At 44.4% G+C, this 27,740-nt stretch overlaps 1 protein-coding gene across 6 annotated transcripts in view; it reads right to left on the minus strand.

Annotated features, from left to right (window-relative positions):
• NUB1 (negative regulator of ubiquitin like proteins 1) overlaps positions 1 to 25,952 on the minus strand; it is a 28,167-nt gene extending 2,215 nt beyond the window's left edge. Inside the window, exons 1-15 of one of the 6 annotated variants that reach the window (XM_019499150.2) lie at positions 25,855 to 25,952; positions 25,218 to 25,260; positions 24,658 to 24,836; positions 20,389 to 20,506; positions 20,103 to 20,270; positions 17,356 to 17,417; positions 16,655 to 16,725; positions 15,480 to 15,674; positions 13,530 to 13,618; positions 8,455 to 8,561; positions 7,205 to 7,391; positions 5,564 to 5,671; positions 5,208 to 5,360; positions 3,210 to 3,356; positions 781 to 876 (exon numbers count right to left, since the gene is read on the minus strand). In XM_019499150.2, the coding sequence (XP_019354695.1) occupies positions 781 to 876; positions 3,210 to 3,356; positions 5,208 to 5,360; positions 5,564 to 5,671; positions 7,205 to 7,391; positions 8,455 to 8,561; positions 13,530 to 13,618; positions 15,480 to 15,674; positions 16,655 to 16,725; positions 17,356 to 17,417; positions 20,103 to 20,270; positions 20,389 to 20,505 (1,500 nt within the window). In that variant the 5' untranslated portion in view covers position 20,506; positions 24,658 to 24,836; positions 25,218 to 25,260; positions 25,855 to 25,952. Of the gene's footprint in view, positions 1 to 780; positions 877 to 3,209; positions 3,357 to 5,207; positions 5,361 to 5,563; positions 5,672 to 7,204; positions 7,392 to 8,454; positions 8,562 to 13,529; positions 13,619 to 15,479; positions 15,675 to 16,654; positions 16,726 to 17,355; positions 17,418 to 20,102; positions 20,271 to 20,388; positions 20,507 to 24,657; positions 25,261 to 25,854 lie in introns of all 6 variants that reach the window. The other 5 variants (XM_019499146.2, XM_014609077.3, XM_014609079.3 and 2 more) reach the window with 5 other exon arrangements.
• Positions 25,953 to 27,740: the final 1,788 nt, after the last annotated feature.

The raw sequence follows: 27,740 nt of genomic DNA on the forward strand, positions 1-27,740 counted from the left end.
ACCACAAGCAATAATGGGTATTTACAAGAATGTGACTAACCTCAGGACCACCCATCCCTTTACAGTTAAGTGTGACAGTAGTACTAAGGAAATCTGTAGTAATTTCTGACATGGGGCTGGGGGCCTGAAAACTACAGAGTTGTTGTGTGGGAGCTCAGAGCTGAGGATACAGAGCAAAAACAGGGCTTTTTGATGACTGGGCTGAACAGATAAAGCATTTAATTTAAAATAGGAAATCTGATCAATTTGAACATTCCTGTTTATTTCCTCATTTATGAGTTCTATGAAGCACTGTCTATCTTTTCTCCTCTATCTTTGCAATGAATTGGGGGAGATGCCTCTGCATGTTCTCAGCTGCTGATATTGCCCTGATTACTGAATAGCGCCAAAGCAAGGCAGTTACAACAGGGAGAAAGGTAGGCATTTTGGCTCTTCCCCACAAATACTACGTTCAGTATCTGCATTCTTGTTTTCATCCCTGGTCCAGAACATCATGACAAAACAGAATTTTATCTCCACCTCTGAACATGCAATACTGGCAGGACCCCAACACCTTAATCAGCAACATGCATGCCCCAGAACTTTACTGCGTATGGCTTCTTTCCCCTCAAGTGACAAAGATCAGTGGGGAGTACAACACCTGCAAAGCTTTGCAAAAGAAGATCTAATGTGGCCGTTTAACTGGCTAATGGGATGAAATGGCACTTTTGGTATTAACATGGTCTACTTTTTCAAAATCAAGCTACAATGCAGTCTTAGGTTTTTTAAGGTAAAACTTACCTGGTCAATACTTTCTTTAGGAACCTGAAACTGGTTCATTGTCACAGGATTGTTGTTATCATTTTCCAAGAATAACTGAGGATTACTAACAAGAATCTAAATAGAAAGGGGTACATAAGTAATACAGCTGTGTCATTCCTCCATGCAGACACACATTGTAATTAGAGGCTGAGAAAAGTTCTATTAAGTTCATGAACTAAGGTTCCTTCTAGACTTTCCAAAGATTAAGTGTAGTAAAAAGCTGAAAAATCAGAGCACCCTTCTCCTGTAAAAGCAGAGCAATTAAAAAAGGTAATTGTGTATACCACAAGAGATCCTTACTATTCTGATAGATCAGTGATCCTCAAACAGGATGCTGCAGCACTCTGTGGTGCCTTGAGATTGTTCCAAGGGCACCACAGGGTGCCACAAAATGTTGGCACTGTTAATTATGCAAACATGATTCACAAGATAAATCTAGAGATTTCAAACAGGAATCCACAGGGTTAAATAACTCTCACCTGTTGTAGTCCGAGTTCTTTGCAACAGAGTAATTGCTCTATTATATTTTCATAGTTAAAAAAAGAGAGCGAAAACTAAGACCTAATGTTTTCCAAGAAGTGCCTCAAGCCTAAAAAGGCTTGAGCCTTTTCAGCTATACTGTGCTAGGTATATATATTTGGCTTCTCTGTCACTTCTTTTGAGCCACAAATCGCCCCAGGAGAAGGAGGAAGATTCCCTACCAATTTGTGCTGCTGTCCTGCCTTAAAATACTTATGCTATATCATGAGATATGGATGATGCTCTAAGGGAGGTGACTGAAAAGGCCTAAAAGAGCTCACTGTTGGAAACTTGGGCTGATTTGTGAACCTGAATCTCTCTTCTCTTAATGCGTTCCATTGTTCCGTTACAGCCTCCTTATATTGTTGTAATTCATCTCTCCTGGATGCCTACACGCTCAAAATACTAGTAGACAACTGGCCAAATAAACCTGGTGTAATTTTGCTAAGTTCTAGTGTTCATACTTTATTTTCAGTCTTTCCATGTAGAATGAGAGAAAAGTGGTGCTAGAACGGACCTCAGGAAGTCAGATGCATCATTTTGGTCTGTCCTAAAATCCTTTTGCTACTCCTCTGAGATCCATCTGGGACAGTCTTCTCTGCATGGCCATGAGTGAGAGTTAACATGCTGTTCTAACTTCTCTATAGGAAACTGTATATCTAAATGTGTCTAGCTTTTATGTCAATATGGGAAACACAAATATTCGTCTGTTAGAAAGAGAATGACATACTAGTGCAGGGGGCAAAATAGCGGATCTGGCAGACAGTTAGGCTCCACTTGTAAGCAGCCCCTGCCCCAAGCTGTCATGGCCCCACTGGTCCCAGGGTCTCTCGGGAGACTGGCCAGGAACAGTGCAGGCAGGGCATGCAGTTAGGTGGGGAGCTACTCTGGGTCCAGGATCGTATGGTGGTAATATTGTAGGGTGTGGGCAGAGCCACAATCTGCTCTCTGCACACCCCTGCCTGCAGAACCCATGCTTGTTGCAGGGATGTACGGAAGATCATGGCTCTACCCCAGCCCCACCCCATCTACCCATCTCACTCCCAGTCACAGCCCCATCCCAGCCGCCTGGCCATGTGCCCTTCCTGCGTGGGTCCTGCTCCTGGCAGTGGGTATGGGGTGGATGGGCTGAAATCCCCAGGCAGCAGGGCTAGGGCTGGCAGCAGCAGCCAGGAGCTGCCACTGCAGGGGCTGCTGGGAAATGGAGTCTGCCAGGGCCCCAATCCAGCCTGTGGACTGCATTTTGCCTACCCCTGCACTAGTGGGATCAGCAGAGAGGAATTGAGCCAGCCCAACTGGTCACTTTATGATTTTAAAATCTGACCCTCTATTAACTGCCTGTTCATTTTTAGGTAGCATTTAAGTGGGTGGCTGATTTACAATATCTTAAATAGCTTGGAACACACATACTTGAAACTTCTCCCAATGGGATACTCTAATAGAAATACTCAGGTTGGAACCCTTTCCTAAGAAACTTTGAGGTTTTCATTCCCTGGTAGATCCTGAACAAGAATTTGTTAATTTTCAGGGCTTTCTTGGAATGAAAGATGGATAAAATCTGGTATGTTAGGGGGAAGAGTGTGTTTATATATTTTAATCTTGGATTAATTTTTGGATTAATTTTTGATACAGTGAAACTAGCCTCCTGATTCTGGACTTCTTTGTATTTCTTTTATTTTATAAGTATTGTTAAACGGCCCAGAATGGTTGTACATATATGAAAAAATAGTAAAGTGTTGCCCTTTTAACAGTTTAGGGAGTACTAGTTTAATCCTGTAGGAAGCTAAAAATAACCAAGTCTGAAAAATCACACAAGCTTGCCAGGCTGATTTTTATCACTTTGTATAGATAAAGTCCTTTGGATAGCCCCAAATTTGGAGGTCGTTTACCTGAAAAGCGTTATCCAAGTTTCCATTTGCTTGATGAAGAGCCTTCTGAGCAGCTCGCTCTGAATAGCCCATGTTTTTCAAAGTATTTATGTCCTCCAGTCGCTGCCGCCTCTTTTTTCTTTCCTCTCTCCTTATTTCTGCCTTAGTCTATAAAAGCAGAGTCATTAAAAAGCTAATTGTATAAAAGAGTTAATCCACCAGAGGATTGCAAGATCATAGGAAAGTAGGGACCTCATGAAGTCATCTAGTCCAGCCCTATACTCAAGGCAGGTTCATCTCTGGCTATACCATTCCACTGATGGGTCACTACTACTCTGATATTTACTTGATTTCTCCTGGGGGTAATGGTAGGAAAATTTCCTCTATCTGAGCTGCTGAAAAATCTCCAGCATCTACGGTAGCCATTAAGGTTGGATTTTCTCAGGATCAGGCCCTTGTTTATTAAGCTCACAGTGGTCCTAGTCTAGTAAGTATTAGATCAGATTTATAGATGGATATGCTACAAGTGGTCGAGTGACTTGTCCAAAGTTAGACAAGGTGGGTAAATCCGATATCTTTTATTAGACCAACCAGAATACTTGGAAAAATTCTTCTAGGCAAGCTTTTGGGTACAATTACCCTTCATTTGGCAGAGGAAGCATCTGTAGATGGTCCGTGCTCTTCCTGGATGGAGTAGTAAAGCAGCCGGAGGCCAGTATGTATGCAAGAAAGCCCATCAGTTAAAATGTAAATTGAGGTGGTCAGTAGGTGAGAGACAAGTGGCCTTAGACCAACACTGCTATAACCTACAGCAGGGGTTGGCAACCCCTGGCACGTGTGCCGAGCATGGCATGTGAGGCCATTTTCCTCGGCACGCGTTGGGGCCGGGGAGGCAGCAGCTGTTTGCAGCCTCCCGGCTGCAGCTGGCTCCAGCTCTGGGTAGCTGCTGCCAGCCAGGAGCCCAGGCTGCTCCCAGCAGGCAGTTGGGAGGCTGCAAGCTCTAATGGGAGCAGCCCAGGCTCTGTGGCTATCAGCAGCTACCCAGAACCTGGGCCAGCTGCAAACATCTGTTGCCTTTCTGCCCCGGCCCCGGGCTCTGGGGAGGTAGCACATGCTGGCCATGCTCCCCTCACCAATCCTGTAAAGCAGTGTTGGAACCCAGCGTGGCAGGGCACAGCGGGGGGCGCAGAAAGATGCCTGCTCCCAGCTGGTCTACCATACTTCCCCTGCAGGTGGGGGCAGCAGCGAGGGGCACAACCCTGCGTGCTGCCCACACTGCTCCCATGCACACAGGGGAAGTGTGGCAGGGCAGCAGGGAGCAGGCAGCTTTCTGCACCCCCTGCTGTGTCCTGCTGCACTGGGTTCCAACGCTGCTTTGCAGAAGCGGCAAGGGCAGCACAGCAGAGAGCACTGCCAGTATGTGCTGCCTCCAGAGACCAGGGCTGGGTCTGGGAGGCAGCTGGGGCCAGAGCCGGGGCGGGGAGGCAGCAGATGTTCGCAGCTGGCCCAAGTTCTAGGTACCTGCTGACGGCCACAGAGCCCAAGCTGTGGGGCAGGGGCACAAGCAGGGCATCCTCCCATGTACCCCCTGCCCTCATTTTGTTTTTCTGGCTTGCCAGCACTCCGGCACCTTCCAAAGTAGGCATTGTGGGTTTTTTTTAACACTGGCCAAAAAACGTTGCCTACCCCTGACCTATACCCTTGCCCAAAGTTAGACAGTCAATGTCAAAACCAGGAATACAACCAAGGAGCTCAACATCTCCTCATGTGCCTGTACAGTAAAGTTGCTGTTCTTTGGGCCTTGCAGCCCTGTGCAAGGTGGGACAGACTTTGCCGCTTAGGGATCTATTTCATACGTGCAACAATCGAGGACAAACTGTTTAAAAACAGTACTGAGACTAACATGAGGATGATGAAAGCCTTGGTTCTGCATCATGCTTCATACTCAAGGCATGTCATCACTGAGCAGAAGTGCTCACACAAACATTGTCTCGTTTAATTCTTTTCCCTGCACCATACCTCTCTTCTATTGCTGATAAGATCGGCAGCACGATCCACGTCGCCACTGGTAGCTCGCAGACCAAGGCGAGCTTCCTGAGGAGAGAATCCCAGGAGTAACAGACAATTGACTTTTTCAGGATCAATGAAGAGCTCTTGAAACAAATCATACGCCTGTACACAGAGAGAACACAGCAAATCAGTAAATGCTGTCACTTGCATACGAATTGCAGTCCCTTCTCAGCTACCCAAAGCAGCCACAGACCAGGGCTGGAGAAGAGGAAGAACATGAGAAAAGGCACATATGTACCTTATTTTTGCAAAAAAGCTTCTTTTACATGATCACAGAGAGCCTCCTGCTCACTGCAATGACTTACCTTCTTCAGATATTTAGCAGCATCTTTTTCTTTACCGTTGTGAAAGTGTCCTATTCCCTGGAGAAGGTAAAGTCTTAGAAATAACACCTTCTCACTGCCAAGACTTCCCTAAGGAATTGAACAACAACAACAAAAAAAGTTAACATACAACAGAGCTTCAGTCCACTGGTTGGTCATCACCCCAGGTATGCTACATATTTATTTACATGGGGTCATGGCAGTATGTGGTATTTGAAAAGGAGGTGAAAAAGCTTCCGTCAAAGAAGATCATGCATATACATGTAAACTGCTGTTAGATCCATGAGTGGATTCCCCCGAAATCGAGGGGAGTTGGGGGTGGAAGGGCCCAACCATGCAACTAACGTCTGGACCAAGGTCCTGTATATACTATTGTGTTACATTGTGGAATAGCAAAATTAATGAGCAAAATTGGGAAAGTCGCTTGAGCTGACACTCGCCAAACATCTACAAAATCAAAACTGAAGTGGAAGAAAATGAAACCTCTGGTTTAAACTTTTATTTAAAAAAAAAAAAATCCTGTTCCAAATCTGATTGTTCTTTGGAGCTGCACATTTTACATTGGTGGGAATCCAAAAAGGCATGAAAAGTCTCCTGGTCCAAGAATGTTTCCAGAAGGTCTTTTCTATCTTTTAACATCTCTTAAATCACCTGGTCATCAGAATCCTGTCAGTGTACCATCACTGGCAGCCTGTAGTCTCCTTCCCCAGGTGCTACATGCTTCTGTATTTGGGACAAGATACCTTTTTGGTGCACTAGAGAGAGGACTGGTAGGTACTTTGCTATTTTCGCTGGCATTAAAGGGAATGGTACTGCTAAACCCTGTGCTGCACAGGGAGATTTCAGGAAGACTGATCAGTGCCAGGCCTTAGGGAATCAAGACTGCAGTACGGGGATTCCAAAAATCTCAGGCTAAACTTCACAGCAACAATTTTATTTTAAAAATATTTTCTTTTATTCCACACTGTTTTGAGAAACACAATCAGAAGTTCCTCAGCTTACACAAAAAATTGCCTTCAAGCTGTGATAGAGCCAGGGCCACCATTGCCTTGTTCTTGGTACTATGTTTTATTTAGAGATTGCAAAACCCTTTTCAGGAGGTGGCAAATTATATTTCTTCCATTTTACAGACACAGAAACAGAGGCAGGTGGTGGTGAGATCTTTTCCAAAGTCATACAGCAAGCCTGTGTCAGAGTCAGGAATAGTGAAGAGTTTTCTGAGCTCCTGTCCAATGCAGAATCCACTAGATCACACTCTCCCACCACTGTTCTTAACACACAAGATGAGAATGTAACTTGACAATAATTCATGGTACCTCTAATAAAACACTTGGAATGATACCACATACACTGAATTAGTCAAGTAAAATGATTTTCTGAGGTGAGAAATGTGAGGCAGCCTGGAAGAATTAAGAACACAGCAAGGGGAATGCACAACTGTGCTGAGTTCTTAGTGCATTGGCCATACAGGCCATGTTGAAAATGTGACAGCTGGAATGAGCAAAAGTTCATAAAAGCTAAAGGGGGATGTGAGAACTTTTTTAAAAGGTCTGAAGGACTGGAAGAAAAGATTGTACAATTTGCTAAAACAAAGCTATTCCCAACGAAATCACATCAGCTTACTTTGATAACGAAAAGTCTCTCATGGTTTTCCCCATAACACCTCTTGAAGCAATTCTGGGCTGTGGCAAGCTTTTTCTCTGCATCATCCAGGCATTCGAGCTGTTCCAGGCGAAAGTAGCACCACACTATATCCAACTGCAGCACTGCATAATTATCAACTGTATTCAGAAGATCTGTTCCGCACTCACTGAAAAACATCAGCAACGTATTAAGTTGCTTTCTCAACCATTCTTACCCTGGTGGACTGGGCCAAAAAAAATGTTTGTGGTTGTACGTATCACAGGCTTTTCAAAATATTTTGTGGTTGAACCATCAAACCAATGTCAACGCAATTTATATAATTGCTCTTTAATTTACCAGAACAATATGGCCCACGCTTTCATCACCAGTGTCCCTTATACGAGTATATATCTGATATAAATCCATACCAACTTGTCTTGTTGCTACATATGAAGTGACTGTATTGTGCCATTCAAAAGCACAATGGAATTACAACCCATGTAACCTTTTGGAAGGGGACAGAGATCAGTTATCCTCACTGACCTGGAGATACAAACTTTGCTCCTTGGATGGTCCCCCAGTATGTTCTAGCATATAAGAAACAGATGGAGAGAGTAACTTTTATTCTGGATGCCAAAAGGGGCTATTTAGATGAAATGGAAGGAAAGTTATTACCTACTGCCCACTAGCAGTTTGCAGGAGTGTCTATATGAGACACTTACTGTGGAGTTGCCCAGTTAGCTCTGCAGTAAATATCTCAGTGCCTATTAGACACCAGGAAACTAATAAACCCTACAGCAGGTTACTACTTGTAAATGTAAGTACTATCCTGCCCTGGAGTTTTTTTTGTGCGCAGCATGCATGTGTAGACGTTGACCCAGCTGACTGGGGCACAAGGTTGCCTCAGTCCAGAAGCTACCTGCCAGCCAGGCCCTCTGCATCATGTTGAGCTGGGTTGAAGCAGTCCCGGGCTGGTAGGCTGACCCCTGGGGGCCCCTGCTACCCGGAGCTGCTCCGACTTGGCTCAGCATGTTTGTGTTCCTGTGCGCATGTTCAAACAGCAAACCCGAGAGCAATAAGCAATATGCACCGGAATTTATTGCTGTGAATTAATTGCACATGTAGAAGCGCCTTGCTTGTAGGAGAATACCAGGCAAAGCACGTACCACATGGCATGAACTCTGCTTTTTCTATAACTGGTTAGTTGATAACGTACAAAGCCAGGTGACCAAAAACTCGGAGGTCCTTACCAGAAGTGTTTATCAGCATCCAACAGGAATGGCAATGCTACTTCATATTCATTCTTCTTCATTAATGCTCTTCCCTTCTCATGATAACCCATAGCTAGTACAAGGGCCTAGGAAAACAGGAGACAGAGTAGATTAAACGCTAATCTACTTTCATAATTATAAAGATACGTTTAGGTCCATGGTTACCAAATTAAGGGTCATCATGGTTGTTACAAGTGGAGTTGCAAGCCCCATGCTCATAAGGTTCTGGTTCTCACAGCATGACAATGAATGGCAATGGAAAAAACTTCCACTTATTGAAAATCCAAGTTTCTATTCGACAAGTGTCATTACAGGTGCCAATCTGTGCAGCTTTATGAAATCATATGGTTGTAAGGGACCTCAAGGGTCATCCAATCAAAGCCATGCACAGAAGCAGGACATACCATCCCAGAGGGATCCATGTCCCGGTTTTTCTGGGAAACTTCTAATGAAGAAGATTTCACAACTTCCCAAAGCAGATTTGACCAAGGTCCTGCTGTTCTGACAGTTGGGAGGGTTTTCCTGAGAGTTTATCTAAATCTGCTTTGCTTGTTTAAATCCACTGCCACGTATCTTGCCCTCCGTGGCAAGATTCCACCCCCCTCTCTATAGCAGCCTTTCAAACATTTGAAAACTGCTAACATGAATGCGCACCCCTTCCCCCAGCAGTTAATCTCCTTTTCTCCAGACTAAACATGCCTACTTCTCTCAACCTTTCTTCATAACCTTTTTTTGTGTTCAGCACAAATTAATATACATAGATGAACGTCCGATGTTACCGACCAAATTTGAATAATTTCTGTCAATCTTTCAGGAACTTTAGTGGGTGTGGAATTAACACGATGCACTTTATGCGGGGAAGTGGGTAACAATTAACACACTATGCTGGTGCTCCATGTTCTTCCTTTTTGAGTTCTTTGTTTCTGGGCACTCTTCTACGGGTTTGTTACATCTCTGAATAAGTCACCACCCAATTATCTAAGCTTATCTGGGTGCATCTACACATGCCTTTCTTGTGGAGTTGACTAATTAGCTCTGCAGTAAAGTGTCAGTATACACATGTGCTGGTATTAGAGTGCACTAAATTAATTAACTCCACTCTAGGATAATACTGTCAGGGATGGCACTATTCTATGGCAGAGTAATCTACTCCACCAAAATGCACATGTAGATGGTGACCGGGACTGGCTGGAGCACTGGGGGCTGCTTGCTGCTTATCCTTGCACTGTAGCATCCTTATGTGCCAGCCAGCCCCTCCATTGCCCAATAGCACCACCTGCAGCCCAGGGCTGACCCCACACCTAAGATGACTTGCCAGCCTGGGACTGCTTCACCCTAGCTCAGATGGCTGCGGTCCTGGGTGCATATGTAAGTGCTGTGCCCAGGACTAGTTAACTCCATGCGAACTGTGCCAGAGTTTATTGCATCAAACTAATAGCATGTGTAGATGAACCTTCTCTTCCTCTATTATCTTGTCTCAGTGATTAAAATGAATAGGTGATTAAAATGCTCTATCTGACAGGTCCTAACATTCTGTTATATAGGCCCAGCAGCAAGATAGCCTCAGGTGAGGGCTCCCCAACGGGGCATTTTCTCTAAGGGCATATTGATACGACTTTCCTCCTGACTCTGGCTCCTCTGCTAATAAAATAAGCTCTGCCCACGTGCTGCTTCTTGGGAACAACTTCTTGCATGGTCCGCCAGAACTGAGATTTGGTGAGCTTCCAGGGACAATACAAGATAGATATGCTTAGTGAGACTCCCAGTTCATTATCTTCACAGCCTTGATAGCTTGTGATTGAAACAGACTGAGATTTATTAGAGAAAATATTTTTTAATTCCTGGGCTGCTTGCAGATGTGAACCCCATCCCCCCACAAAAACAAACCCCAAAACCGAAAAAACAGTGTTTTACTTGAAACTCGGCACGATCTCAGGCAGAGCCCAGCACGTGCCCAGAAGAGGCATCGCGTTAGTTGTACCTGGCTTGTCCAATGTCTACATAGATCGGGCACTTAGAATACAAGGGGGTTGTGGGGAAAGGGACTTGATAGTGGGCGTCTACTACAGACCACCTCACCGGGGGGATGAGCTGGACCGGGAATTCTCAGGTCAGCTCACAGAGGCTGTAAAGTCAAAGGATGTGGTTGTCACGGGTGACCTAAACTACCCAGACATCTGCTGGGAGGAACAGTCGGCCAGGTCTGACCACTCACGTAGGTTCCTAGATGGGATACAGGACCTCCACCTAACTCAGGAGGTGCAGAGTCCCACCAGGGGAAATACCTTGCTGGACTTGGTCCTTGCCACAGGCGACAACCTGGTGGGGGGTCTGCAGGTACTCAACCACCTGGGTGACAGTGATCATTGCCTGCTGGAATTTACTGTCCAGTGCAAGGTGAATGAAAATAAGCAGAAAGGCAAAAGTCCTTGACTTCAATGAAGTAAGAAGATTAGTAGGAGAGGCACTGGGGTCTCGGAGCTTCAATGAGATGAGAGTCCAAGATGGGTGGTTGCTCAAGGAGACAATCCTTCAAGCTCAAAGGGAGTCAGTCCTATTGCATACCAAGGGGGGCAGGAGTGCTAGAAAGCCCCCATGGCTTGGCAAAGGCATCCAGGAACACCTGAGGGCAAAAAAGGAAGTGTACAAGCAGTAGAAGCAAGGGGCTATCACCAAGGAGGATTACATCTCCATTGCTTGTGACTGCAGGTAGGCTGTTAGGAAGGCCAAGGCAGAGATGGAGCTAGGGCTAGCGACCAGAATTAGGGATAACAAAAAGTCCTTTTTCAAATACATAGGGAGTAAGGAGGTGGCACTGAGTAACGTAGGGACCCTACAGGACGGGCTTGGCAATCCAATAATTGCAGCAAACAAAAAAGCTGACTTCTTTAACGAATTCTTTGCCTCCAAATTTCTGAACAGGGACCGGGACATCTTCCCCACTAGGATTACGGATGGACCCAGGGGAGGCACCACCATGCCTAGGGTCAGGGACGACTTAGTTAGGGAACTTTTGGAGGGGCTGGACGTGTTTAAATCAGCAGGTCCAGATACTCTTCACCCAAGGGTGCTGAGGGAATTGGCGGGGGTCATAGTGGGGCCCCTGGCACAGCTGTATGAGTGCTCGTGGGGCTCTGGCTAGGTACCAGAGGATTGGAAAAGGGTCAGTGTGGTCCCCATTTACAAGAAAGGGAGGAAGGAGGATCCTGGCAATTATAGGCCAATCAGTTTCACCTCAGTCTGTGGGAAGACCTTTGAGAAAATTTATCAAGGAACACATCTGCAAGGACCCAGCAGGAGAGGTAATGCTTAGGGTCAACCAACATGGTTTAATTGAGGGCAGATCCTGACTAACCTGGTTTCCTTTTATGATCAGGTCACAAAGTCCCTGGACGAGGGCATTGCGGTGGATGCTGTCTTTCTGGACTTTAACAAAGTCTTTGACACTGTTTCTCACCACATTCTGTCAAAAAAACTAGGTGACCGTGGCACTGATGCCTACAGTCAGATGGGTTGCAAATTGGCTAGACGGTTGCACCCAGAGAGTGGTAGCGGACGGGTTGTTTTTGACCTGGAGGGATGTGGGCAGTGGAGTTCCCCAGGACTTGATCCTGTGGTCTGTACTATTCAACATCTTTATCAGAGATCTGGATATGGGTGTGGAAAGCATGCTGTCCAACTTCGCTGACAACACCAAGATGTGGGGCAAGGTGGGCACGCTGGAGGGGAGGGACAGCATCCAGCTAGATCTAGACAGGTTACAGAGGTGGGTGGATGAGAATAGGATGGAATTCAACAGTCAAGTGCAGGGTGCTGCATCTAGGGAGAAGGAACCAGCAGCACACCTATAGGCTGGGGAACACCCTTCTTGTCAACACAGCAGCAGAAAGGGATCTTGAAGTCATTGTTGACTCCAGGATGAACATGACCTGCCAATGCGAGGAAGTGGTCAGTAAGGTTAACCACATCTTGTCATGCATCTACAGATGCATCACAAGCAGGTACAAGGAGGTGATCCTCCCCCTCTGTGCGACATTGGTCAGGCCACAATTGGAGTACTGTGTCCAGTTCTGGGCGCCACACTTCAGGAGGGATGTGGCCAGCATTGAGAGGGGCCAGAGGAGGGCCACTCACATGGTCAGGGGGCAGTGGGGCAGGCCCTATGAAGAAAGGCTAAAAGGCCTGAACAGCTTCCACAAGAGAAGGCTGAGAGGGGATCTGGTGGCCGTTTACAAACTCACCAAGGGGGACTAGCAGGAATTGGGGGAGGCTCTGTTCCCACAGGCACCACCCGGAGTTACTAGGAATAACGGCCACAAATTGTTAGAGAGCAGGTTCAGGCTGGACATCAGGAGACATTACTTTACAGTCAGAGCTGCCAGGCTCTGGAATGGGCTCCCAAGGGAGGTGGTGCTTTCTCTTACCTTGGGGGTCTTCAAGAGGAGGCTAGATAGTTGGCTGGGGTGTTATGAACCCAGCACTCATTCCTGCCCGGGGCAGGGGGACGGACCTGATGATCTGTTTAGGTCCCTTCTGACCCTAAGCACTATGATACTTTAGTGGGGCTTTTTTGGCCCTTTTATCTAACTCAGCTGTTAGATAAAATAACCAAAAAGCCCCACTGAAGCACCTGATCTATACAGATGCTGAGGAGCCAGTCGAATGAATGTCTTGCTACTTCCAGTAGTGTTTTTTTGCTCCCCCACCCATGGCTGTCTGTGCCCCTAGTGCTTGATTTAGAAACTAATATAATAGGAGTGGTGTATAATAAATAAACTGCTTGGCTTCAGGTATGAAGATAATCTGTGAATACAGGGAGATAGGTACAAAAAAAAAAAAAAATTTTTAAAAATCAGGAATTGGACAAGGGCCTCTCTTGGGACTACCAACATGTCCCCAGATGTACTGAGCACAATCTTCCTTCTCTTTCAGAAAAATGCATCAAATAACCCACCAAGTTTTGTTGGCTCCTGTAGCAGATCTAATTTTAATACAGTATTTAAAATATCACATGTGCAAGGATTAAGAAGATTGTGAAATAATGTCTTCCTTACTTTTTTGGCCCGAGGAGGAATCTTGATTGTTTTTCCAGTTTGATTAGCTATATCAAGATATGGAGTGGTATCCGGATCCAAATAGTCCTCTGCAACATAAAAACAGCAGGACCTATTAAATCACCATCAAGGGCTTCGGAAATAAGGACAGAGTCAGATTACAGTCTAAAATCTGTAGTAAGAAGGAGTTGGTTAAGTAAAGACTTATGTAAAATTAAATGGGAGAAGAGCATACGGATTCCAGAGTCAGTGATCAAGAATGACCTGATGCTGCAGGAAGATCTATTTAGGAAATGAGACCTGAAGAGCTTTTGGGAATCTCAGTGAGGAATAATATCTATTCCCAATTCAGGTTTGCATTTTTAGATGCAATCAAGTGCTGTAAAGCACCTGTTCATGATGGCAAAAAAAAAATACATTTCATATGGCTCATGATATAAAGATAATTTAAAAGAAAGTATAAAATAACTCACTTTAATTGATGAAACAAAAGAAAAGCAGCTCAGTATTTTTATTTTTCCCAGTCTTGCTTTGGTGTTTGGAACCTAGCAATCAATTTTTCATTTTGCTTTGGACTGAATAAAAGTCAAAGGATGTACAAATGCCAGCTGAGGAAACTGCCACACTCCCCTTTACTCAGCCTGAGCAATTATGGTCCGATTCTTTCCTGCTTTCTTAGGTTCACTGACTTGTCCCAACCTTGTAATCAGCTGGGCAGATGGATCCTTCAGCGGACCCAGGGTTCTAGTGCACTGTACAATAAGTACCAGCGATTCTAGCTCAAAACTTCTGGAAGTAAATTAAAGAGAGTCCAGGTCGGTGAACAGACCTGTTTGCAAAAGCTTACAAAAGGATTAGGATCTAAGTTTCCTAATGGGCCAATACAAAAGAACACTGCTTTCTCAGTATTTTTTTACATTGATTATTATTTTAAGTAATGTAATTTTGTATGAAAAAATAAAGGGAGACTTGTTTGTTTGCACACTTTATATTGACAGAAACCACATTATGGTGTGCAGTCAGTTTTACAGGCTCCCATTTATGGGTCATGGAAAGAAACTGGGAAAACAGAGGGGGTGAAGTAATGTAGAAAGTGTCAGTCTAGCAGTGGGAATCCTAGACAGCTGCACTGCCTCCAACTACTTAAGTCACAGTTTGAAAAACTACCACTTTCAAACTGACAGTGACCCCTTAACTCGGTCCACTCCTGCCAGCAGTCCCCATCAAAATCAATGAGAGGGGAATGGCCGCATTGTAGATCATAATGACAATTGAACTACCTTGCAGACTGAAACCATGGTTACTCATGTTCATAACAGAGGTACATTACAGAAAAGTGCATAACAGCTTATAATTTATCATCCTGCTCTGCCTAAGTCTGCAATAAATACATGGCATGTTCTCAGTACTGTCATTCTCTTAACTTGGAAGTGGAGAATTAAATGATAATAAATTCATATACTGCCTTTCTCAAGTTTCCAAATGCTTTAAGAAATAACAAAGATTATCAACAAGAGCTGCCAAGACGGAAAATGAAAACAAATGCTGTAATTAGCTGGACTAAGAGACCCACTTAAAAGCAGACAGACAGAATGTAGACGTACAAACGGGATCTAGCCTGACATTTACAAAATTTCCATAAAGGGAAGAGACCAAGGAATTCATCTAACCTGTCTTCTGTAAGATGGGACCTACAGTGGCATAGTGCCATCTAGAAAAGCTACCAAGGGATTTGTTCAGCATCAACTAAGGAACAAATGAGAGTCTGTGTTTTCCTTCGAGGGCTCCTATCCAAGGAATGAAAACATCCATTATTTGGAAATGGCTATATTGTAATCCAATGCTGTCCTCATCTTCCTCCTTTTCCTCAATACTTTTTCAACAGAAGTATTTTTTTAATCAATGCATGCTACTGTCCTTTATTGAATTAAAAAAGCAAACCATAAATACCTCTTTCTGCTAGGATTTCTAACCCCTTCTTAGTTCTTTTCAACCTATCTTTGATTTCTTTTTCCTTCAGGGCATCTTCTTCTTTTTGTTTTTCTTCTTCCTGAACTTTTCTTTTGGTTTCCTCCTGGCTATGCATTAGCTCAAGCACCATGACTCTTACATTGTGTGTTATGCCTTGCTCTTCAAGAGTTTTGCCTGCAAAACACAATATGAATATACAAAATAAGTTGCATTGATGAAAATAATGATATTCAACTAGATAACTACATTTTAAAATAAAATCCTCAAAGCAGGAATAGTTAACAGGGACAGGTACTTAAGAGTTTTTCCCAAAAACTCCCTCCTCACTGCTCCGTTATTTGTTAATTAAATGTATATACCACCCTATCCAAAAGGCTCAGAGTGACTTATAATTGACAAACAACTCCCAGATAGACTGAATTGGATAAGCTTATGGAAGGCATAGCAGTATAAACCTATGAGCTGATAGATCAGCGCTTAAGTGGCTTCCTTTGTGAACCAAAGGCACAGAGAGAGATGATAATTTTCACCCAATCTGGCCCAAGAAAGCAGTCTACAGCTGTGACTATACATAAGTATATGGCTGTAGACCACTTTAAAAGGGCCTTCATTGTATGAGGGTTCAGACGAAAGCGCAGCAAAATGAAGCACCTTCATTAATTTGTGCCTGCACAAGCTGGGGAGCATGGCTTGGCTGACACAGCCCAGCACTGCTCCTGGCAGTGTTTTTTTGGAATGGGAATGGGGGAGAAGGCAGGGGAAGGAGGTCCTTTCTGGGGGTTACAATCCACCTGCCAAACTCTCCCTGCTAACGTCTGTTGGCTTGGGAGGACTGGTTTAACTTAAGGTGCTTTCTGCTAAGTGCCATGAGTTAGACAGGGGAGCTGCACTTCTGTCTGCGCCTCAAGTGGATATGAAGGAGCTGAGTCCTACTGTATTCTTCAAATCAAACTTCAACTAGGTCATTTCTGAATCCCTCAGTTTTCCTTGCTTTCCTTTGAATGCACCCAGTGTAATAACACCAAAGTGGTCTTGAGAAAAACTGAATAAAATAATGCTTGTTATTGTCCACCACATGGCTGACAACATTGTGAGAGGGATGATTTAGAAACATTGCAAACTAAATATAAAGAAATTCAACTAGTAATGCATACCTAAGTCAAGGATCTTCTTATTTGCAATTATTTTGAGACGATTTTCTTGAAGTCCAAATGTCTGTGCTATCCTGTGAAATAAAGCAATTAATTCTATGAGTACAAATAGCTATGCAATGCTATGAATTCCATGAGTATAAATAGCCACGTAACGATATGCAATACTTTACCAACATTTCAACAAATATTAAGAGGTAAAATATTTGTAAGTGGCTTCAAACTTTTGCTTAAAGATAAAGTGACATTACTACTTGTGGGGAATTGTAAACTCATTCTGTCAGGTGGGGAAAAGCTAGAGTACTGAGCAGGGTGGATAGCTGTAGGGTATCACTCCTATCCTGTAAGGGAAAACATGCTCTCAAAACTGATTTAGAGCAGCAATCTTCAAAAAGGTTTCCTTGGCCTCAAGTGGACTGTTCAGTACTTAATGAGAGTCCATGGAGAGCTAGTTTGTCATGTCCTTCTTGTTTCTACGTATAAATCACATTTCACTTGTCTACTGGAGCCAGTGCTGTAGCTGCTACATGAGAGTTCTGTTTATGACTACTTAACATCCCAGGACAGAACCCCACAATATGAAAATATCTTAGGCTTCCCTGATCAAGAACATACTGTAATAAAGCAGTAGGCACAAGGGTGGATTATGAACAAAAAACACACTAACCATTAAAGAGAGAAATGACAAGAATTATTACACTTACTGAGATCTGAGCTCCTTGCCAGTGATAATCAGTTTAGTTTCCAGTGAATTTTTTCTTTTAGCCTGTTTTAAATTTGTAAATTAAAGTTACATCATCTAGATTCTTTGAGTGTTGTTTTAATTAACTACATTACAGCAACCATAATTCCTTCCCAAATGAAAAGTATGATAAGATACAGTTAGAGTTGACATATATTAATAATGATTAGAAGAAAGCAATGTTGTAATTATCCCAAAAACAAGCATTATGAAGCCAGGAAATTCAAAACTAACTCAAGGAAATTCAAGCTTAACCCAAATCCATATAAAATAAGCTAGAAATGTAATTAAGGCACACCATCTTAATTCTGCTTTATTTGTGTGTCATGTTATGATAAATGCCCAGCACTTATGATCCCAGATTAAATAAACCTGATTTTTTTAAAGACGTATTAGGTGGTTTATTTTTTCCTTTTATTTACAAAGCAGAAGTGAGACTCTTGCTGTGCCTTTCTGTAACTTAACTTTCAACTGCTCTGCATGTCTATGACTGACAGTTATTGTTCAGTGGATCTGCTATAATATGTAGATTTTTTCTTAAATAAACTTTTACGATGAAGGGTACACATATTAGAAACAATAACAAGTTACTACCATCTTTCAAACTTGGCACCATTTTCCACTGCTGACACAATGGGCATTTGTACACATGCTTGCGCTGCAGCACCAGGCACTTTTAAAAGCACCTGGCACTGCAGTGCATACATTTATATAAATGGCGAAATGAATGTCAGCGCTGAGACAACGGCGGCGGCATGCTTTTGAACTAAAAGATATTGAAGGTGTTTTAGTTCAGAAGTGCATTGCCACCAGTTTCTGCACGCTTACACACATTTTGCTGCTTATACAACTGCATACGACGTACTGCAGTGTGTGTCAGTTCGTGTGCAGATTTCCAGTGCATTGAAAATGTATGTGTACAGATGCCCAATGACTGCAAGATCACACTGCTCTCAACAATGACAAAACCTGGATTCCATTATTCTTAGTGGGAATAATGCAGAAAGAGACAGTGAATAAAGATGGTGGCCATCTTTGCTACAGTCTGGTCTACAATGGAGATTTATTTCAGAATAACAGCATCAATACAAGGAGTTATGGCAATATACTGATAACAATAAAGTTATGCAGACAAATTTTCTGTATACAAGCCATAAGAGCAAACCATGACTTTAGTGACACTGAAAATAGGAGATTAGAGCCACTTTGAAAGAGAGCAGTAATTAATCATTGTTAATTTCCTTGAAGAGCATTCTTTGGACTCTACTGGATAATAAAGTTTCAGTTACGAAGTTTATTTTCAGTTTCTGCTAATAAAGAACAATCCATTGTACCAGACATACTGAAGATAAAATGTTTGATGGCAGACAATATCTAATACCTTTGAACAAAAAAATGGCCTAACAAAGGACATTAAATGCCTTAAATGCTCATGTAAAACCAAATCCATTCATTCAGAACACAGAGGTGTAATGTTACAAAATAGGAAATGCACTTGCATGTTAAACAAGAGTTGCAAGCTCTGCTTTTAAGGTACAGAACTTAATTCACCCATAATTGTGGAGCTGTGACTGGTGCCTTTAGAATATAATGAAGATTTTATTTTAATTTTAAGCACTGATGAAAATTTAGTCATTTCTTTTGGTACTCATGACAATTAGGGATTATCAGTACTGTCTTAAGACGGGCACAAACCTGAATGTCCCAGCTCCCCTGCAGAGCTGTAAAATAACATACTAGAGTCTAGACCTAATATTGCTTAAAGAGAAGTACTCCCATATGTTAAACTGGCTATGTTACAAAACCGACAGATAAGTGTCCAAAAGGCACTCCATCAGAGGCATTTGGAAATTTGGCTGGGGGAGGGTGACTATATTAATGGCTACCGCTCCCCACTGTCAAATTTCCCACCCCCTGGGGAGTGCTGTGGATCAGATGCAAAAGCTCTGCAGGCCGCATTCAGTCTCTGGGCCGGAGGTTGAGCACCTGCACTACATTAAAACTACTGTGCTAATCCATCTTTTCTTCTTGGTTCCAACTGCATTTAGCTACTTCAAACTAATGTGTCAAGTGACACTGCATATTGGATGGTAGTTCAGGAAAGTAATTAGATACACCAAACAATGTGGAAGAACAAGGATGTGGTGTCATTTAAAGCTGAACACCTACCATTTAAAGTAGCTAAATTTCATTTAAAACACTGTACTCAGACACATGACCATATATTTTTCAGTAAGAGTCCTTTTTAAGGCCACTAATTCTTTGCGGTCTGATATTGCTGCCTTAGGGTCACTTTCATTGTACCTTAATAAGGGGTTTATTGGCCATTAGACAAAGATTGTATAAGTGATAGCCACATGCTAACTGTAGTTCAGGTATTTATAGCAGAAAGAAACTGAGGAAATACTTTCTGTCTCTGTTCTTTTAAACAAAGCTCGTTAGATAAAAAAAGTCAACATTTTCTCAAAATTAATTTCCTCAATTCAAATGTCAATTTCAAATTCACTTTAAAAAGGGAAATCAACTTAGTCCCAATACTTCTTTTTTTTAATTCTTCTTAATAGTTTTGAGTGGCCTACCTGGGTTCCCTCCTCCTTACAACCATGTTGACTGTTTTGTACCAGTGAAGCATTTTGCATAAGTGTTAATGAGCATTAAGGCCTTTACTATGGATTATGGTTTTCATAATTTTTCTGTACATGGACTTACTTTTCCCTTATTTCCAGCTAAAGACACTTCAAGTGTTGCTATCCCTGTTCTCTTAAAAGCATCATTTCCTGTTCCACGCTCAATAGCTTTGCATCTTATTTCTTCAAGTAAGCTTTCCACTTCAACTTCAGAGAGCTCCAGCTTGGTTGAAAATTTCTGTGCTAGCTCCTAAATTACAAAAAAAAGAAAACCCCCCCCCAGATAAAATACGTATGTAAGATAGAACAGCAGTGTCTTTTGCATGGAATAAAAAAAGGGCTGCCAAATACTGGAAAAGAATACGTACCTTCAATTCCACACCGACTTTTTTATTTTCATTGGTATATGGGGGCTTCCAAAGTTGAATCTTGTCTTCCCTTAGAAAATTTTTCAGTTTTGCTGTGAGGAATTCCTTTTGTGCCATCCTTTAACAAAAAAAAAAAACAGAAGGGGAGGGGTGAGGTGGGAAATGAAACCAATATTTTATATGGCTGTTTCTCTGAATACCTTTTAAATCAATGAATAAGCACCATATAATTCAGATTTTTAAGAAGACTCATATTTTTCTTTTTAAAATACTTGCAGTACAAGAAAAGTTATGAAGATTTTAAGTCAATGTTTACTCTGCTCTGATACTGGGTTAACAGGAAAGTTTGTGTGCTTTATACAGTTATGCTCTTTTCTTTCTACTACACCAGCTAGGGAGCAGGATGGGAATTTGTTGGCGAGTGCCGACTTCAGCAAGACAATGGCTGCCAATAAAACGTCAGTAACTTCAAAAAAAAGCAGCAGTCAGTTAAGTACAGTATGCAACCATCAAATGAAGTAACAAGCTTTTCTTTCTGAACTTCACTTAAACCTGATCTGCCAAGGATTTTTTTTAATATTCTAGTGTAGTTTCATCATTTCTATTGGAACATGACTGTCTTGGAAAAGAACACTGAGAGGTTAAAAAAAAAAAAATCACAGATTTAAAAAGACAGACTCTGCATGCATCTCGGTCTGGGCAGGCAGATCCCAGCATCTGAACAGAGACAGCTACTGAATTGGACCCTAATGTTTTTACCTAAATAACCAGTGATGATAACCCGGGTTATAACAACTACAAACAAAATTAAAAAATGAATATGATTTCTAACTACTTATGCTCAACTCCCACCAGCCCTTGATTTATGTAGGTGCCAGTAATCCTGATTTTTGGCCTCCGCTGCTCTCAAGTTTTACAGACATATCCAGGAAAGCACTAGCTAGATTCTGAGAACGTTGTCAGCTTGTAGCAGCAATGGGATATTTTCCATTCCTTCCTGCTGATAAGAGTCAATATCTCAGAGGCTGGGTAACTGCAAGACGAATAGCTCAGGTGGGTTTTGTCTTACACCAGTGCAAACTGGATGCACCAATGTAAAAAGGTGTGCATCCATATGATGCAGTTCCAAGTAACTGAGAAGTACTGTTGGAATCAGAAGTGATTTAACAGAGTAAGTTGCACAGTAGTGATGTTCAGAGCAAAGAAATAACCACGCAGGGTATTCTGACACTCCTCCACCAGCCTTTACATTCAGCTTTGCACCTGGCCCTGCCAGCTGGCTTACTCGCCTGGGTGGTCTCTAGTGCTCTGCATGGCTTCTGCTGCTCCAGAGTCATGAATGACTAGATGTCACTTCCCTGTTATGCTGGCATGCAAACAGGTTCCACTTCTCTGTACTTGTCCACTGTAAGAGCCAACACACCAACCAAGTGCAGTACCTAGTATATTTTTCCAGCTGGCCTTTGGCCAAGTTGAGATCCTAGAATTCCTTGCCCTCTGGTGAGAGAAAGTTAGAGGAGTCCTGGGGTACAGACGCAGATGCTGACATATCTGATGGAATTGCCCTGGCAATGGCTGAGTAGGGCCACAACCTAGATACTATGCATTAACAACTATGTATTAACAACAAAGATATAAAGGTGACTCACAAGATGGATAAGGATCCTAATCAGACCATGGGCAACAGTGCAGCCCCTGTCTGCATTATAAGTTGGGCAAGACTAAGGCATAGGACACCAGTATAGATCTGCACCTTGTCTTGAATGCTGCCAATGGGAAAGAGGTCATCACAGACTGTACAACTCATATCTCCTTCTATGAAGATGTACGACAGTTCATAATCTTCCACGAGCCCGAGTGAGACCTCCTACAGATACCCAAACCCACGGCCAGATTTTCATATCCAAGAACATTCAGATGGCCAGCGGCACTTCAGAGACTGTTAAACTCCACTGCATTTTCTTTTATTATATACAACAGCTGTTGCACGCGTCCAACTAGAATGTATTTTTATTCTGGGTGTGGGATGCCTCCATATCAGGAGATGGAGCATAGGACCCTTTCTGACTTCTTCTCTCCCTCCTACTATGTGCTCAAAATAGTGACCATTGCAAGAACGCAATAGTAGACCAACCATAAACCATCCCCTATCCTTTTTCTCCTGGTTCCCTCTCTCCTGTCATTAAGACTTGAGGCAACCCACCCTTTGCTGCGTGCTCAAAATGGCTTCCCTACCATTAATCACTTGAATGACAAGGAAATGAAATATCCAAGAATCTTGTTAAGTTTGCTCAGTGGTGTGTAGACACTTACCCATCACAACAGCCCACATAAATATCCTATTCTATTTCACTGCTGCCAAACAACTCAGCTTGAGGCATGGTGAGCGAAATGATACAAAATTTAGCACTGAGAAAAAATTAATCCCTCTGGGTTCACATGAACATGTCTCCATGATGCCTGAGGTCAGGGGCTTGCGTACAGATGAACACCTGAGAGCAGGGTCTCTTCAGATTCATTTATATTACAATCACAGATCTAACAAGGTCCTCCAGCTTATCCCTTCACCATTCAGAACAGACGCACTTAACGCAGTGAATGCAACTTCAGTGCACGCAGATAAAACTCCCAAAATTTTGAGATGAACTGAACCTGACATTCTGAAGCAGCTGCCACTACTGGGCAACCTTGAAGTGCTTGCCAGTGACTGCACCCCTCCATCTCTGCTTCTGCCAGAATAGGGAGAGTGGGAGCTTAACCCAGAAAAGAAGTGAGGCACCTGAATGTCATGGGGAGAGTGAATTAGTACATCCATTCAGGAAGTTGGGAAGGGAGGAGGTGGGGGCAAATGATGGGAACACCAGGAGGAAACCTGAATGCAGCTGTGAGTCTCAGGGTAGGATCTGTTGGGAAGGGGAAGGGAGGGGGGAATTTTGGCTCCTAGACACTGAAGCTTATTTGAAGCAAATGAGCCCCAGGTTCAGGGGTGACTGGTGCCTGGTGGGGGGGCACAATTTATGGGCAGGACCAGGGGTGGGCCAAAAGCCCCATATCCACTCCTATATTTCTGTGCTGTGGCTTAGTGCCCCCCCGCACACTACTGGTCCGTGCAGCAAAAAAACTGCCCTGTCCTGAGTGGTGAAGAGTCGGGGGCCAATCTCAGGGGGGCATGTACCCCCCCCCCAGTCATCTGTGCCCAGGTTATATTCACATATGTCACTGAAACTGCACAGTAAAAATCAGACTAAGCAGTTTCAAGTTTTCCTTGCTGACAGTTTCACTTTCTGGTTCTCCTGCATTAGCACAAAACAACAGACAGTACCAGGGGGAAAAAACTATAAATATTAATACAAATGTTTATTCTTCAAAAACTCCCTTCCTAAAACATTACCCAGAAGTCTCCCTTTCCTCTAAACAACACTCTCGGCTTACCCCTGGATCAGACTTGCAAAATTCTTTTTGACCACAAAGGAAGGGAAATTGTTTTGTTTTGTTTTTAAATATAAATTAGAAGGCTAACGTACACAGGAACTGAGAACTTACCTAGCTGCTCCTCGCCTTTGGCTTTACTTTGGATAGAGACTTCATTTCTTGGACAGAAACGGCCCAGCACATCTCTCTCTTTTCAATTACACACAATAATTTCCCCAAATAGTTTTCTATTAATGTCATGCCCTTGTTTCTTATTGGTACCTTATTAAATTTAATTACTTCCAGAATTCCACAGTGTACATCCTAAGACGCATATAGCCTTCATTAAGTCGATTCTTCAAGTAAGTGACAAGCAGCAGCATTTTGTAGTCTGGTTTAAAATTCCCAAATTGTTACGATTGTGCCAATTTTTATCTTGGGACATTTTACTAAAGTACTAGCTCTTGTTGCGACAATGAGTTTTCATTTCCCCAAGGCTTCAAAATACATTTGTCAGTCTGGAGAGCAGCAATGAACACGAATGGAATGTGAAAGCCGATCGTACAGTCTCTTTGCTACGATCACCATTATTTTACAGTTTGGCAATTCAAATTTATTTGAATATGTAAAACACAACACAGAAAATAACTAAAGAAAAAAAATCAGATGTTAGAATGCAAGTAAAACATCTAACTTTATAACTTGGAGGTTTACGTGCAAAATGAGTTTCACTTTCACGTGCAAACTATTTTTTCTATAAAAATGAATCAATGTACTTTATTAAACAGCAATGTTTGGCACCATTCCCTTGTCATCTTACTACTGTATTAATGTTCTTTAGTAACAAATAAACCTTACCTCACTACTGTCCAACAACACTGTCCAGCGCAATCACCCCCTGAATGATTTCACTTTTGTGATGTTGGCAGTTTCCGATACAGTTTTGAACATGTGACCAAGGGTATTTCCAACAGCCATTGTGAATACAACATCAGGGAGTTTTAGATCTGCAGCCACCTACAGTCGGTTGCTTCCCTCTTGTGTACGGCCCAAAGGAGAGCAAACAGGTGAAGACATAAAACCACACAGATGGGAGCAGAGCCTGCGCCGTGACGACTCTGAGCAAACAGTTAACGCAGCTAGGAATAACGAGGTCTGGGCCGGCAAGAAGGAGCTGATCTAACGTGGTCTCAAAGGGAAGTGTTTCTTAAAAGCTCCCTGAAAGGATTCAGAGATAAACTGCGCAGATCCCCGCCGCCCCGCATCCTCCAGCCACCGCTGAGTGAAAGAAAGACGTCGCGGCGGCGAGCCCGTCACAAACCCCGGGGAATAGGTTTAAATAAAATGATACCTTGGGCCTTAGATATTTCTCAAATACTCGTTCCCACAGGGTAGGACTAAAACCATAACCGTAGTACCTTTGCTGTTGTGGGGGAAGCGGCGGGTCCAACCTCTCGTCACCTGCAAATAACCAAACAACCGGTTTCTGGGACGCTCCTGCTGCGCCTCGCAGCCCGCGGCGAGACTCGAGGCAATGCCAGCTTCGTTTTCGCTCCTCGTTTTGAGGATGGAAAAATAGAGCCCTTCTCTCGCAAAGAGCGCGGACGCCCGCTGACGTGCAGGACGCTCTTGGCGTTCGGCATCCTGACTCACAGCCCCGGGTGTCATCTCAGGAAGGGTGTTTGCACGCCCAGCCATGTTAGCACCTTGCACAGGGTACGTGGAAACGATCCCCAGATTGACCCGGTTGAGAACTGCGGATCCCATCGGACCAGCAGCGTGCAACTTTCCCCCCCCCTGCAAGACCTTGTCTGTTTGCAAGCTGGATGTGGCAGGTGGGCACCATCCAGCTGTGTAGAGGGGGCTGGGGAAGGGGCACAGCTTGGCACCCCCAAAAACGGACGTGACACCACCCACGGGCAAGAATTTACCCCCGCGCCCTAGTGTAGACAGCCCTCGGCGGCAGGGGCGGGGCGGGGCGAGAGGCGGGGGCGGGGCCGAGCCCCCCTAGAGGCGTGGGGAGGCCCCGCCCCTGCTCGCGGAGGCGTCGCTCACCTGCGCGGCGGGTCGCGGCCTGGCTCCGCGCATGCGCCCTGCGCCTCCTGGTTACCTCCCCCGACGCACCTCTCGGTCCCTACGGAAGCCCGGAAGGGCCGCTGGGCGGGGAGGTCACGTGAGGGCGGGCGCCGGCGCCATCTTGGCCGCGCTTCCTCGGGCCCCGCCCCAGAGCCCGTCGGGGCGGGGGCACAAAAAGAGCCAAATCTAAATCTGGACGGATTGGGTGGTACTAGTTGGCCGCCCGTGGCGCGGGGGATGTTGCGTGGGAGAGGATGCGTTGCGTCCCCACCCGTGGTTTGAGGGGGCTGGGGTGTGTGGCGACTCCTTCCATGGGACAGCTTAAAACGGGGGCAGGAGTGAGGGGCAGAGGTTAATCGCACACATTTCAAGGGGGGCGCTGAGGAGCCAGGAGATGCTGCCCCGTGGGTGAGGGCGTCCTCCCCGCTGTGGGGGAGAGAGCAGTAGCGTAGCCGGGCCAGGAGGAGGTCGATCAGGAGGCCCTGAGACTCGGTGGAGCTGCTGACGGGAGTGTGTAAACCAAGGTGAAAAAAGGTTGTCCCGTCTAATAAGGGGCTGCCACAATTTCAGCACAAGCGTCTTGAGGAGGTGAAGAGGGGTGCACTCGGGATAGGTGTGTGCCGGGGACTCCCTCTGCTGACAAGGGGCAGGTGTTTGGGGGTGTCCATTAAATGCACCAGATACATGCCTGTGGCAGTGGTTTTGTGGAGAGGTCCACCTAAGGTGGTTTGCAGGATCAAGGTGGAGTATAAGACAGTCCCTTTGCTCTGTGTCCTGCCACTTGGTGTCTGGTCAGTTTGTGATCTTGCTGTTTGCAGGAACCCTGGAGTTGGGTGGGATTGACTCGTACTCTCCTGCATAGCTAATAGAAAGTGACATAACCAGTCTAGAATAAGGTGATGAGACGCCCGAGGAAGGGTACAGGTTTCCCTTGCTGTATGCTGTATATGCATTCCTGGAAAGTGGTGCATAACTTGAATTTGCAAAGAGGGAACCCACTTTACAATGTAATAAATAGGGATATGTTCCAAGACCTCAACTGTACTGATCCCCAGACCCATTTCTACCACTTTTACAAGCCAGTTTTGGTACTCGGCAACAGCAGACAGTACACATAAGCACAGATCACTGTCATAATGGGGATGGCAACTACAGAAACGCATGTCGCAGATCACTAACAAGGAGCATGGATCCACGCAGGAGACTGTATTTTGGTGTGCCTCACTCCCACAACGCACATCACAAAGCACCTGACTGTTTCCACTACAGGGATCGCACAAGAGTGAATTTACCTTGCATACAATGAATTTTTGGTATAAAAAGGGTCATCGCTTAAGAGCAAATTTGGACATACAGAACCTGCAGAAAGGGAGGGAAACCTGTACTGTGATACGCAAAAGCTTGCTTTTGTCTATACTAGTGATTCTCACCATAAACGGACGCGTGCCTCTGGAGGCTGGCGGGGCATGGCAGCTGCCCCCAGGCAGCGGCGGGGGCATGGGGGCGGCAAGCGAGGAGTTCCTGCAGGCAGCCGCAGTGGTGTCAGCAGCGGGAGTGGGGGGTGCCGACCGGTGGTCAGCCTCCACCCGCAGATGCCACTGACACCAGCGACCAGTAGCGATTGGTGACTGCCCGCAGATGCTGCTGGTGGTGTCAGCAGTGAGGGGAGGGGGGTGGTGAGCGGCGACTGCCCGCAGGTGCTGCTGGCAGCATTGGTGGTACTTCTTTCAGGGGATGCATCGTCAATCTCGAGGTGCACCTGCACCTGTGTGCACCCCGTATGTGTTGCCAATGTTCTCAACCTTAAGCTCAAGATGGCCCTTGTTAGACTTGAGGCATCCCTCAGAAAATGCCAGTTGTTCTTA

This window comes from Alligator mississippiensis, chromosome 5 (genome assembly GCF_030867095.1).
Source record: "Alligator mississippiensis isolate rAllMis1 chromosome 5, rAllMis1, whole genome shotgun sequence".
Lineage (NCBI taxonomy): Eukaryota > Metazoa > Chordata > Crocodylia > Alligatoridae > Alligator > Alligator mississippiensis.